This window comes from Callorhinchus milii, unplaced genomic scaffold, assembly GCF_018977255.1.
Source record: "Callorhinchus milii isolate IMCB2004 unplaced genomic scaffold, IMCB_Cmil_1.0 Scaffold11, whole genome shotgun sequence".
Lineage (NCBI taxonomy): Eukaryota > Metazoa > Chordata > Chondrichthyes > Chimaeriformes > Callorhinchidae > Callorhinchus > Callorhinchus milii.
The window spans coordinates 3,570,065-3,583,242 of record NW_024704752.1 but is presented as its reverse complement, the minus strand read 5'-3'; the positions used below and the strand labels follow the sequence as shown (position 1 = coordinate 3,583,242).

Genomic DNA, 13,178 nt, shown 5'->3' with positions numbered 1-13,178 from the left:
ACACCTCTTTTTGGTCAGCCGGGTGTCTGACACTTGCGGAAACCCATCACCGTGCTTAAGCAAATCCAAACCGAACTGAGAATGTCATGCGTCCCACCTACACATGGAAATTGCATGGCTAGATTGTTGAAATGGAATGAGCACTCTGTCCCTGGATCACCTGGGAATGTTTAGCAGTTAAAATCGTGATGTTCTCAACTGGAAAGTGTCTGTGTGATAAGGGTAACTTCCATTTTGCCAAAGATATTCCGAGCTTCGCTGTGAAACTCTGCCATTTGCTGCAAGCGTAGTTTGGTTGCTTTCTTTTCCCTAATTATAATAATTGTTGCATTTGATACGGAGCCTGATCACATATTTGAGATGTCTCAAAGCGCTTCACAGAATATGGTGGAAAGTGGATTGACTGCATATTTTATGGGTGCGCCTATTGCGCACACCAGCGTCCCACAAACAGTCATGGATTGAGTGACCAAATTTCTTGTGGAAGGGATTATTCTCCCGGAAAAGCGATCCGCCAATCGACTAACACCCGGGTTCCTACTTACTGCTTGGTAAAGAGAGGCGTGTGGAGTAAGGAAACTTGCCTAAGGTTTCGTCCCGCCCGAGTAGCAGAGGCCATTGTTATGTAGACAGAAAACATATTGTGATATCTTCTAATACTTAAATCCTATTAATGGTAACAATTATTATCATGAATAAAATTGATTAATAATGAATAATTGGCATTGTTAATAAAATAGTCAATAACTGATCATTGTTAATAATAAATAAAGAATTGATAATGATTATTAATACGGATAATATGCCCTATGTTTGATATGTGGCACCTTTCGCATCGCGAGGATGTCTCAAAGCCCTTCACGGGGGGAAAAAAAAGTTTTGCATAAAAAAAGGGGGTTTTAAATATGGGGGAGTGGGGGGGGGAATAAAAAAAATTGGACAAAGCCTTTTTTAATCCAGGCAACAAATGAAGAGTGCAACACAAAGAGAGAGATGGAGAGAGAAAGAAAGAAAATAGCCCAATTGGGCGTGAAACCCGCCCCGTCCATCAGGTGACGTGGGCCCAGAAGCTCGGGCGGAACCTTTGTGACGGGACCTGGCGCTCGGGGGGGGGGGAAGGAGTTGGCAGCCCGGAGCAGCTCGGGGCGCGGGACAGGAAGTGGAGGGTGTGATGGCGGCGGCCCGTCCTTGCCGATGAGACTGGGCGGCGGAGAGAGCAGAGCAGAGAGAGAGGAGAGGCGGCGCCATGTACCGAGCCGCGGCCCCGGCTTTCTGCTGGTAAGAGTGGCGGGTGGGGACCGAGGCTTTTGGGGCCTCGAAAATCGCCGCCCAAATAACACCCGGAGACCAGACCACACATTAGACTGAGGGGTTCTACACCCCCAGAGCACAGCCCCCACCATCCCCCCACCCCCCACCCCCCCCCAAACCACACACCACCCCCTCGGGGGCTCCTCTCACTCAGCTCCTGGTCGGGTCGGGCGGGTCCTCGCTGGACATCAGCCGGAAAGGTCGCCGGACGGACAGTGCCACATATATACACACATATATATATATATATATATCAACGACAACATTACATTACCTTTCGTGTCGGAGGACGTCCCGAGGCGCTGGACAGTCAGTGGTACGGACCCGAGCTGTGGAGGGGGGAGGGGGGGAGGAGGTCAGTGCCGGGGAGGATGGAGGGAGAAGGCGGGGGGGGGGGGTCCGAAGGCACGATCGAAGAGGAGGGTCTTGGGATGGGTCTTGAAGGTGGCGAGGGAGGGGGCGCGGCGCAGGGACTGCGGGGTGGAGTTCCAGAGGGTGGGGGCAGAGTGGCTGAAGTGCCGCCAATAGTGGGGCGGGCGAGGCGGGGGGTGTGAAGCAGCCCGGAGCCCGCTGAGCGGAGGGAGCGAGCAGGATGGAGGGGGTTAGGAGGTCGGAGAGGTGGGGGGAGCAAGAGAATGGAGGGCTTCGAAGGTGAGGACCGGGATCTTGAACTGTACCCTCTGTGTGATGGGAAGCCGGTGGAGTCGGGCGGGGATGGGGGTGATAGGATCGCGGAGCCTGGTGCGGGAGAGGACACGGGCTGCAGAGTTCTGGATGATGTGCAGCCTGTGGAGAGAGGAGTTGGGGAAGCCGACAACAGTGAGTTTGCATAGTCGAGCCTCGATGTAACGAAAGCGTGTGTGAGGGTCTCGGCGGCCTGCGGTGTGAGACAGTGGTAGAGCCGGGCAATGTTGCGGAGGTGGGGGAAGGCAGAGCGGGACATGACACGGATGTGAGGGTCAAACAAGATGCCAAGTTTCTGGACCGGCTTATTAAGTGGAGTGTGCGTCCTGAGATGGTGATGCAGTCGGTGCTTAAGATGTGGAGGCCCTGATGGGAGCCAATCAGGAAAGCCTTGGTCTTGTTGACGTTCAACTGTAGAGAGTTGGCTCTCATCCAGGACTTAATGTCTGACTACCAATGGTTAGCTGTGTGGTTTTAGCTGGTTAGACTCCAGCAGTTACCCCAACACACACTCTGGGGTCCCCAAGCCATGGCTCCAGCCAACCTTTGCCTAATAATCTCTGGAATTAGGTAAACCAGATGCGTCCTTCCAGGGAGACAGAGAGAGAGAGCGCATTCCATTCCAACAATCTATCTCTGAGATTTCCACGTGTAGGTGCGATGCATGGAAGTCTCAGCTTGGTTTGGATAGTCTTAAGTATGGTGATGGGTTTCAGCATGTGTCAAGACACCGGCTGACCCCCCAAAAATCTCCAGTAGATGTCTCTGCATAGCAATCAGGAATTGTGGTTGATTCTCCCCCCCCCTTTCTCCATGGGCTCTGAGGGAGCAACGGTCATCTCTCCTGCTCAGTGCAAGCTCAAGTGGCTGTACATTTGCAGGCAAACAATTCACACACGGCAAGGTCTTAACCTTGTGGAGTCCTGTGGCTCAGTGGTTAGAGCACTCGCTTTGCAAGTGAGAGACCTGAGTTCAATTCCAGGCAGAGGGCGAAACCTTGGGCAAGTTTCCTTACTCCACACAGAGCCTAATAATAATCCTCCAAAACTAAAAACAATAATAAATTGGTCATTTTCAATCTACGACTGTTTGTGGGACATTGCTGTGCGCAATTGGCTGCCGCGTTTGCCCACAAATATACAGTCAATTCACTTTTCAGTGTATTCTGTGAAGCGCTTTGGGACGTCCTCCCGACGTGAAAAGCGCTATATCAAATGCAAGGATTATTATTATTATTAACTACCAGCCATTGAAGTGAATGGTGAGTTTATCTGGAAGATTGTTGGGAGGAAGTTCTTTCTTGTGAATAATGTTATGGGATCTTTAACAGCCACGTCTCATCCTAAAGATGTTACCTCCAACAATGCAGCTCTTTACCCAGGACTGCACTGGAGTGTCAGCATAGGTTATAAAGCCAAGTCACATGGGCTTGAAACCATGGCCTTCTGACCCAGGCGCAAGAATGCTGTCAACTGAGTCAAGATGACATTTCACACTGCAATCAGGCTGATCACAAAGTATCATTCTGAATGGAGTGGGTTTGCAGAGCAATGCTGCCCTACCCACTAATGAAGAAACTCAGCCACGGAACCAAGGCCAAAATGCAGTGATTCCACAATCTGAGAAAAGATTTTGGAAGTGTTTCAGAATAAGAACAGGAAGATAATAATAATAATCCTTTCATTTGATATAGCACCTTATCACGTCGTTGAAAAGTCTTAAAGCACTTCATAGAATATCTTGTAAAGTGTATAAGACTGTATTTTGTTGGGATGTACTCCCGATGTGAAAGGCACTATACAAATGTAACGTTGTATTGTATTTGTGGGTGAAATGTAGCAGCCAAATACTCAGAGCAGTGTCCCACAAAGATCATTCAAATCTCCAATCAATGAATGGCTTCTTTAATATACCCTACTGACAACTCAACTCAGAAAAAAAACTAAAGACCGGAAGGATTAACGGGAATAAATGAGAAGAAATATGCCTGTGATTGAGCCTCATTGGGAGTGAAATGCAGTTTGAAGAACTGTGAAGGGCATAAAACATATTTATTCACATCAAACATATTATTAAAGATATATTTTTACTACGGAGCAAGGGCGGGTCATTGGACTTGAGGCACAACTCAGTTATGACCTTATAGAATGGCGGAATAGGCTCGAGGGATTGAATGGCCAACTGTTATGTTTCTAATTACAATAGCCATTTCCCTGGAATAAAATAACTGCATTAACTCCAACTATTCGCATACGAAGTGCGGTGAGGTATCGAGGAAGCTGAGCTTTATTCATAAAATTGTTTTGGCTCTAATTGTACTGGGCCAAAATCTAACTCTTGTCTATATTCCTGCATTGCTTGACATCGGTCTAGAGGAAAAAAGATGACTTCATTGTGAATGAGTTGCTCGTGCCGTATTATCTCCCTACACAATGCTCATGAATAATAATAATCTAATAATAATAATCCTTACATTTGATATTATGCCTTTCACGTTGGGAGGAGGTCTCAAAGCGCTTCGTAGGAAAGTGTAAAGTGTAGTGAGTGTGTATTTTGTAAGGTGTTGTAAGCCGGAATATTTTTAGAATTGTAAGTTGTCTAATAATGTTGTTTTGAAACCAGCTGTGTCTTTACCACGTAGGGAAATGATCTGAATTCTAATGTAAAGGGCAAAGTCATCATTGTGTCTATTCAGAAAGGGAATCTGCTTAATACTGCATCTTTGAAGTATTTCACAGTGCAGCACATATATAGAATACCCTGTCTGGCTTGAGAGTCACTTTCATGCAGGTTTCTGGGACCTGTGAACCTCATGAATGTATCCACAGAGTTCTTCTTCATTATACAAATCACATGTACAATCATTATACTTTGACCCCCTCCTCCGTCCAAGGCATTGTTAATTGTTAGAAAGATTATGGCCAAAGTGATGCTGATAATGACATCGCCCCTTCCTTAGCCTCCTTCAAGTCCCACCTCAAAACCCTCCTCTTCGACCATGCCATCGGTCACCCCCGCCCCTTCCCCTCCCTGCTCCTTCTCTGACCGCAGCTCGGGTCTGAAATGCTGTACACTGTCCAGCGCCTTGGATGTCCTCCCGACATGAAAGGCGCTCTGCAAATGTTGTTCTTGTTGTATTACTTCTCCTGTGTAACTGATATTGGTGAAGCAGCCTCAAAAGTTTCATCTTGTTGAAACAGTCACATTTCCGTTCAGCTCAGTTGCTAGCGCTTTGGCTTCTGGGTCAGAAGATCGTGGCTTCCATCCCTCACCAGCACTTTCTCATAATCCAGACTTGTCACTCCAGTACGGTATGAGGGAGTCTGTGCTGCATGTGCTTTATGATGTAATTTGGTTGCATCACAAAGCAGCAGCTGTCTGTATTTTAGCATCAATATTGTAAATTAAACTCACAATTCCTTATGGCAAATCTCGAAAGATGGCCATTGTGGTTATGACTGTAATGTTGCTGTAAATGGGGCAGGGTGGGTGTTTGGCTACTATTGTATGTTGGGCTTTGCATTTGGATTGAAAATAAAAATGGAATGGTTACCTCTACTCCATGGTTTCATATCCCATTTCCCTGGAAAATGGAATGAGGACACTTCATTAACCACTGTCACTGTAGGTAAGACCTGCAAACCAGCATTTAACAATTACGTTAACATTAATGTCAGCATTTGTTTTTCTTCCTGAAATACTTCTTTTCTTCTATAACAGTTCAATTTCTTTGAGTCAGTCTGAGGGAAAAAAAGAGGAAGGGAAATTCTTAACAAATCTCATGTGAATTTTCAAAAAAAAAGCACCAGTCTTTTGTTTGTTTTCCTTTTCTGCCAAAGTAGTTACATAGGATACTGAGAATAGTTGGCACGTCACATTTCGCCCTCAAAATATACAGTCAATTCACTTCACAGTATATTCTGTGAAGCGTTTTGAGATGTCTTGAAGACGTGATAAGGGGCTATATCAAATGCAAGAATTATTATCAGGAGTAGTGATGCGTTTGAAGAAAGATACAGTATGTCATTCAAAAGGCAAGGCAGTTACCATATGTTTGAATGAACTAAACTCCCATCTCTTTCTTAACCTAGTATCTAACATCATTTATGAAAGCTAATTGTGGTTGCAGGTCTCAGTCAGTATCTGAACATGGAAACACCTTCAGTTTCAACCACTTCCACATAAAGAGAATAAGGCAGTTGAAGCTATCTACTCTAATCCCAATTCCCTGCTTTTTTCCAGTGACTGTTTTAACATGTTTCTTCAAATGTTTATCCAGTCGCCTCTTATATGATCTCAAGAACTCAACTTCAACAGGTATTTGTGGTTGAAAGCATTGAAGATTCTAACAACTTTATACAACATTGTGCGCAGTGAGTGTATCCACAGTGATCACACATCAACCACTGGAGTGCTGAATTGCACACAAACACCGCTACACCTGCCTTCCTCATGAATCCTTATACTTGATCCCCCCAGCCCTTTCCTGTCACAGTTCCTGGAGTAACTGGAATATGCATTCCTTACTGGGCAGAAGATTTGGGGCTCAAGACCCACATCTAGATTTTGAGCTTTCCTTTCGGATGAGTCGTTAAACTAAGTCCCGTTTGCCCTTTCAGGTGGACGTTAAAAGATTTATTCCCATGACACGATTTGCAAAAAGGGAATTTCTCCTGGTGTTTTGGCAAACTGATCTCCACATAAATTGTTCATGTACTTTATGGCTGTTTGTTAGACCTTGTGTGAATTTTACTGCTACCTTGGCTTTCAAGAACACAGCCACTACTCATAACAGCAATTCCCTGTGAAGCGTTTTTTGATAATAATTATTAAAGAATATTCCTTGCATTTGACATAGCGCCTTATTGCGTTTTCACACGTTTCAGCGTTACAGGTACACCGAGCAAGTGTGCATAACATGGATAATTTTTTTTGTCTCTTCTGTTCCAGCTTGGTGTGCAAGCATTTAGTCCAAGGCAATACTGCTGTTAGAATGAAGTTCCCTGCCCAGAGACTGCATTCGCTGACCCGAAGTATTCACCACTTGCACACGCCCTGCACTTATCCTCACCGGCCTCACTGGAACCCCGCAGCACGGCTTTATTCCACCCTCAGCAGGCCTCCCGCAAAGACAAGCAGACTGTTTCCCCCGAACATCGGATACTACCCTTACAGGAACTTTGTTATAGCTAGATTAGCGACCCGGCTGCTGAGAATTCGCTACCTTGTGTTGGGATCAGCTGTAGGTGGTGGTTATACCGCAAAAAAGGTAGGTCACAACCTCATGCTATTTCAGTCGCTGTCATGAGGCTTCTCGTGTTGCCTTTAATATGATATTTGGATCATGGCAGAAAGGAGGGTATATTAATACATTTATAGCCCATTTAGAAGTGGTTTATTGGGCATGTGCTCATCACTTCATTTCTGTCAGCAGGAGGGGGTCTTGAGTCTACTGGCTTTGATCTGACGGCTCGAGAAAAGCTGATGAGCTGACTGTCGGCTATTTGTTTTGCACACCTCCTTAAAAAGCGCGATCTGAGATTATGGAGCCAAACATCAGCGTGATAATGGGGTTGCTCTTTATGTGGTTTAATGCTGTTTCCTTGCTCTTTCTCTATTCACTTCAAATAATTTCCCAAACCGAATAGCTGCAGGTGAAGCAGCTCTGAAGCAAAAATGGAACCACTCTTTTAAGTAGAGATGCAGAACTTGAATGTACCTCATGTTTGCTTCCTATTTCCTTCTGCCAGACATACGAGCAATGGAAGGAAATGTTGCCAGATCTATCCGAGTATAAGTGGGTAGTTCCAGATTTTATATGGGAGCTGGATGAACACGTTGACTTGGGTGAGTTGCTTTAGTTGGTGCTGCTTGATATCTAGCCTGATAAATGGTTATTTAGCCCTGCTGCCCCTTTCAGTATATGCACCTAATTTAATGCCATTGTACAAAATGAGAGATTGTTTAATGATTTCTTTGTGTTGTTTACATTAAATTGGTCAAAGGACACAATAAATGACTATATAGAGTAAGTTAGGAAGAAGAAAGATTGTTGCCTTCACATACAATACAAAATTACATTTGTATAGTGCCTTTCATGTCGGGAGGACATCCCAAGGCCCTGGACAGTCAGGGATTTGGACCTGAACAGGGGGTTGGGATCTGGGAGGGTGGAGGGCAGAGAGGGTGGCCAATGGCGCGGCCGATGGTCTTGAGAGGTGCCTTGGAGGAGGCAAGGGAGGGAGCGAGGCGAAGGGATGGAGTTTCAAAGCGTGGGAATAATAATAATAATAATAATAATCCTTGCATTTGATATAGCGCTTTTCACGTCGGGAGGACGTCCCAAAGCGCTTCACAGAACACACTGTAAAGTGAATTGACTGTCTATTTGTGGGCGAACGCGGCAGCCAATTGCGCACAGCAATGTCCCACAGACAGTGGTAGATTGAAAATGACCGATTTATTATTGTTTTTGGTTTTTGGAGGGATTATTATTAGGCTCTGTAACATAAAATGGTACAACATATAAATAGTTGGAGATTAGCTGAGTGTCATTCTGCTGAGGAAAATTGAGGTATCTGTGGCTTCTGTGCGGTTGTAACTGCTCTCTTTCCAAGAATAATATTTTAATATGTATTATTAGGAACAGAAAGAGGCCATTCTGTCAGTCGAGGTTGTTCCACCATTTTCTTAGATCATAACTGATCTGTCACTCACTACCCCGATACCATTACTAGCCAAGCGTGTATCTGTTTCCCTCTCTTGAACACTCCCTTTTGAACTCTGCATCAACAGACCTTTGAGGAAGTGAGTTCCACAATCTCACAGCTCTGTTGAGTAAAGAAATTCGCTACTAACAGATCTCGCTCAAATTTAGAGTGTTTTGTTTATTTTTTGCAGAGAAAATTCGGAAACTCTTCAGCAGTGCAGAATTGGCCAAGGTGCTGCCTGATTTTGAGAAGCTTGGAGAAAGCCTGAATCATCTCAAAAGCCTCCTCTCTTCAGGTTAGTATCTGTTTGAGAGATATCTTTGAGTTATTAGTCAACAACATGCAATTACGTGGGAATTCTATGCCTTTGGAAACCAAATTAAATGAGAGCAACAACTCGAGCATTGTATTTGATCCTTGAATTATTAGGCTTTAAGCCACTTTATTTCTGTTCATGTACAGAAAACATAGTGAAAACGGTTTACAATAGCATTCATTGTTATGGAACCTGTCTAAATGTCAGATATCTCAAAGAATTTTACAAAGATAATTGACCAGTAATAAAAGTGAACCTTTGCGTTCAGAAATGAATGTTGGACAGGTATATTTTCAAAGAGTTAAGGGACATTTGGTAGTTAAAGGGCTCAAATAATGGCCTAAGCCTGCGCACAGTTTCCACTGCTATCGAATTTCCTAAAAGAAAACTATCTACTCTGTGTTTGAAGGAATCAACATTTCCTGCTTCAACCATCTCCTCAGGGAGCTCTTTCCACAGGTTTATTATTCACTCACTCAAATAGTGATTGCGTTGATTCGTTCTGAATTTACCCCCCTTCAATTGCAGGCCATGTCCTCTGGTTTTACTATTCAGGACTCATTGAAATAGCCTGTCATGATCTATGTTATCTAGTTTAGAATCTTAAATACAGCAATCATATCACCTTAGGGAGATAGCTGCTACCGTTTTAGATAACAACAACATTTATAATTATTTCATAGTGGAAGTAATTAACTTGTATGAATAATATACTCTAAATGGGGCAGCCATTTGCACACAGCAGTGTGTCCCACAAACAGTCGTGGATTGAGTGACTCACTTTTTTTTATTTTAATTTTTACAAGGGATTATTTCCCCCAGAAAAGTAATCCACCAATTAACTAACAACCAAGTTCCTACTTACTGTTAAGTGAACAGAGGTGTGTGGAGTAAGGAAACTTGCCCAATGTTTCACCTCGGCCTGGAATCGAACCCAGGTCCTCTCACTTGCAAGTCGAGTGCTCTAACCACTAAGCTACAGGACTCCTTAACCAACACCAGTGTTAGTGTACTAGTTTACTTTATTCCTTTGCGTGTTACATAATCGATTTATTTGTGCACTGGATGGAGCTGGTATAAGATTTGATTTATATTCTTTCCCCATTTTGCTGATTTTTCACAGGTGAAAGTTTGTATAGTGAAGTCAAAGGAGTCTCTGATCTGCTTCTGTTGTTAGGTGTGTAAACCCCTTTTGTTGTCATTAATCCGCCTTCTTAAATTTAAAAAGTAATCCCAGTTCTGTGTGCTGTCAGTTTTGAGGTTATTTAAAGGCTAACCTACAGTGCAATAAATATACGTTCGAAAGCCGTTTTGTTTTATGTCTGTTACATTTCTGATATTGGTTGGTGATTACATTTTTTTTATTAATTACATTGTTATATCTGAAATTCTCTCTGTGGGCATTTGTGGCTGTGCTTACTCATGGTCTACACACAAATAAATAAGATAATACTTGCATTTGGTTTAGCACCTATAATGTTGAACGTCTCAAAGCACTTCACAGGGAATTACGTGCATCGAAAATACTTCCAGCCTTTCAGCTAGTGGGACACTTTGTGTGGTCAGCAGGGTGCACGCAGGGAGTGACTTCATTGGTGACCTGATGACGTAAAAGTCAGCCATTTTGTCACACACCGTTTACAGCATGGCTACTCAGACATGGACCACGCGATAACAAAGTTTCGCTTTATTTGAAAGGATGGGAGTATTTTCTTTTAATTCCTTGCCTCCTTTGACTTCAGTATGTTTTGTGACTTTCTTTATGTGAAGGTAAGGCAGTAATTTCTTCCATTTTTTTTTTAAGAGGTGCTTTAAGATTATTCTGTAGAACGGGCAGGCGCATTTGACACACACAGAGTAGAATAGAAGTGGCCCGTAATCTGTTCACTCGGTGTGGAGTGTATGTTGCTCAATATTAAATAAAGATTGCTGTTGGAACAAAAATCAGACAAACTTTCAGTGAAATCTCAGAAGATGTTTGTCAGCTCTTCAAACTACCCATGTTAGAAGCATCCTGACTCATGAATAAGAATTTTTATATTTGATGTAGAACTTTTCACGTCAGGAGGACGTCTCAAAGCACTTCCCATGATATACTGTAAAGTGGAGTATTTTGTGGGTGATCGTGTGCACAGCAATGTTCCGCAAAACAATCGTGGAGTGAAAGGCCAATTTTATTTGGGGGATTTGTTGGCCTGGACACCAGGAGAAATGCCCATCTATTTTGAGTAACGCCATGGAATCTTTAATTTCCACTTGAACAGGCAAAGGGGACCTTGATTTAACATCTGATCTGAAGAATGGCGCCTCCAACAATTAGCACAACCTCAGCAGTGCATTGGATTGTCAACCTAGTATGAGTTCCCAAGTCCTTGAACCTGTAACCCTCTGACTCAGAGGCAAGTGTGCTCCGAACTGAGCCAGTTTGACACAATTATAATCATTTCCACTCGCATAAGTGAAATAAACTGGGAATTCTAAGTGCATTATTGCTCATCTGTTGATAGGCTGTGTGGCATTAGGATGACTGCTGCTATAATGTTCCCTCTTATGCCATGGATTGTCTTTATCGAGACATCTCAAAGCGCTTCATAGAATATACTGTAAGGTGAATTGACTATAATTTGTGGGCGAAACCCGGCAGCCAATTGCACACCATCTTGTCATTCACTGATCGCCTACCTGAAACTCCTCCATAATTCTTTGAAAAGTGCTATTTGCTCCTGTACTGAACAATTTAGTATGGTAGCTCAGTTCTTTACCATTAAGTCATGAAAGTATTAAAGTATTCGCCCGTCTCCCTTTTTAAAGCATCCCAATACATTCTGGATATGTGGCCTCTAAGACAATGCATCCAATCATATTGTCACAAGTTTTACTGTGAAGAAATGTTTTCTGATGTCATTTCTAAACAGCTTAGCTTTAATTGTCAGACAGTGTTGCCTTATTTTAGATCTCTGCAGCACAGCAATTTGCCAATTTCTCAGTTCTCCCAAGGGAAGGAGGACTAATTATTTTGCAGTGTGGCAAAAGTTAAACTTTGCTATTATGTGGTCCGTTACAGAATCTACAGAAAATGGCACTGCGATGAAAGCGTCTGATACCCAAGGATTTGACAGCAATGGCAAACCGTACAAGAAGGCAAGTTTATAATTGGAACGTGAAGTGAAAGCACCGACATTGATTAATTGGGAATTGATTTAGATGCAACATGTGGCTGAAACCAATTGATTTGACAGAAATGCCTTTGTTAAAATTGCAAAATAACTTTAGTAAACCACTTTAGGTTCTCTGTCCACATCAATGATACCTTGCTCTGACCCGGGTTGAGTGATTAAACAGGTTAATCATGTGGGGGAAAAAAGTGCTTTTTTTCACATGATTAATCTGCTTAATCACTCAATTACTGGAGGAATGCATTGCAAATTACAATCTGTGTTGTCTTAAGGGTTCATCTGTCTCTTTAAACACCAGCTTTACCTGTTGATGTCCTTCATATTTTCAGTAACAATCTCCTTGCTGTATTTTTTGTGGTGCTTGCAAAATTCACCTCTATATTTCAGACTGGTAGTGCGTAAAATCCAGGTAGCATGTCTGGTTAAACTAGGAGGTAGAGAAAATCAAAAGGGGGAAGGAGGTAAACAAGATCTCCGTGGATTGAACAGGCACTTTTGATGAGCCATTCAGTCCGGATCATGAGTGAGACTTATTGTAACCTGCATTTACATAGCGCCCCTCATGCAGGGTAGCGTCCCAGAACCCTTGTATTACGTACCTTGGACCATGAATCCTGTGGGTACCTTAAGGTAAGGTTTATTCTATCTAGACAAAAACTGAAGCTGAATAATGCCGGGATCTGGTGTTTTCTAGGCAGTAAGATGAGAATTAAACTTGCAGAAATTAGTGTGATAAATCCATTTGATATTTTTGTTTGACCAATGAGTAACTGGGGTATAGCATATTAGAATTGTCCTGTGATTGGGGAGAGGTTGCTGACTGCTGTTTGAGAAATGGTTCTATTTGCTGACATGTTTTTGGGTATGAGAGGAATGTTTCCAAGACCCTACACTGGTTAGGTTAATTTACCGACTGAACCTTCATGATTGATAGCACATGATCCCTCATAATAAGAATGGGTAGACAAAGAGCCCAAATGA

At 43.2% G+C, this 13,178-nt stretch overlaps 1 protein-coding gene across 7 annotated transcripts in view; it reads left to right on the top strand.

Moving 5' to 3' along the window:
• The first annotated feature begins 1,113 nt into the window (after nucleotides 1-1,113).
• The window catches only part of opa1 (OPA1 mitochondrial dynamin like GTPase), a 46,367-nt gene continuing 34,302 nt past the window's right edge, over nucleotides 1,114-13,178 (top strand). For 4 of the 7 annotated variants that reach the window (XM_007902421.2, XM_042339088.1, XM_007902419.2 and 1 more), the window contains exons 1-6: nucleotides 1,114-1,278; nucleotides 6,946-7,264; nucleotides 7,746-7,842; nucleotides 8,896-9,000; nucleotides 10,145-10,198; nucleotides 12,086-12,162. In XM_007902421.2, coding sequence (XP_007900612.1) covers nucleotides 1,247-1,278; nucleotides 6,946-7,264; nucleotides 7,746-7,842; nucleotides 8,896-9,000; nucleotides 10,145-10,198; nucleotides 12,086-12,162 — 684 coding nt within the window. In that variant the 5' untranslated portion in view covers nucleotides 1,114-1,246. The remainder of the gene's footprint in view (nucleotides 1,279-6,945; nucleotides 7,265-7,745; nucleotides 7,843-8,895; nucleotides 9,001-10,144; nucleotides 10,199-12,085; nucleotides 12,163-13,178) is intronic. The other 3 variants (XM_007902422.2, XM_007902420.2, XM_042339087.1) reach the window with 1 other exon arrangement.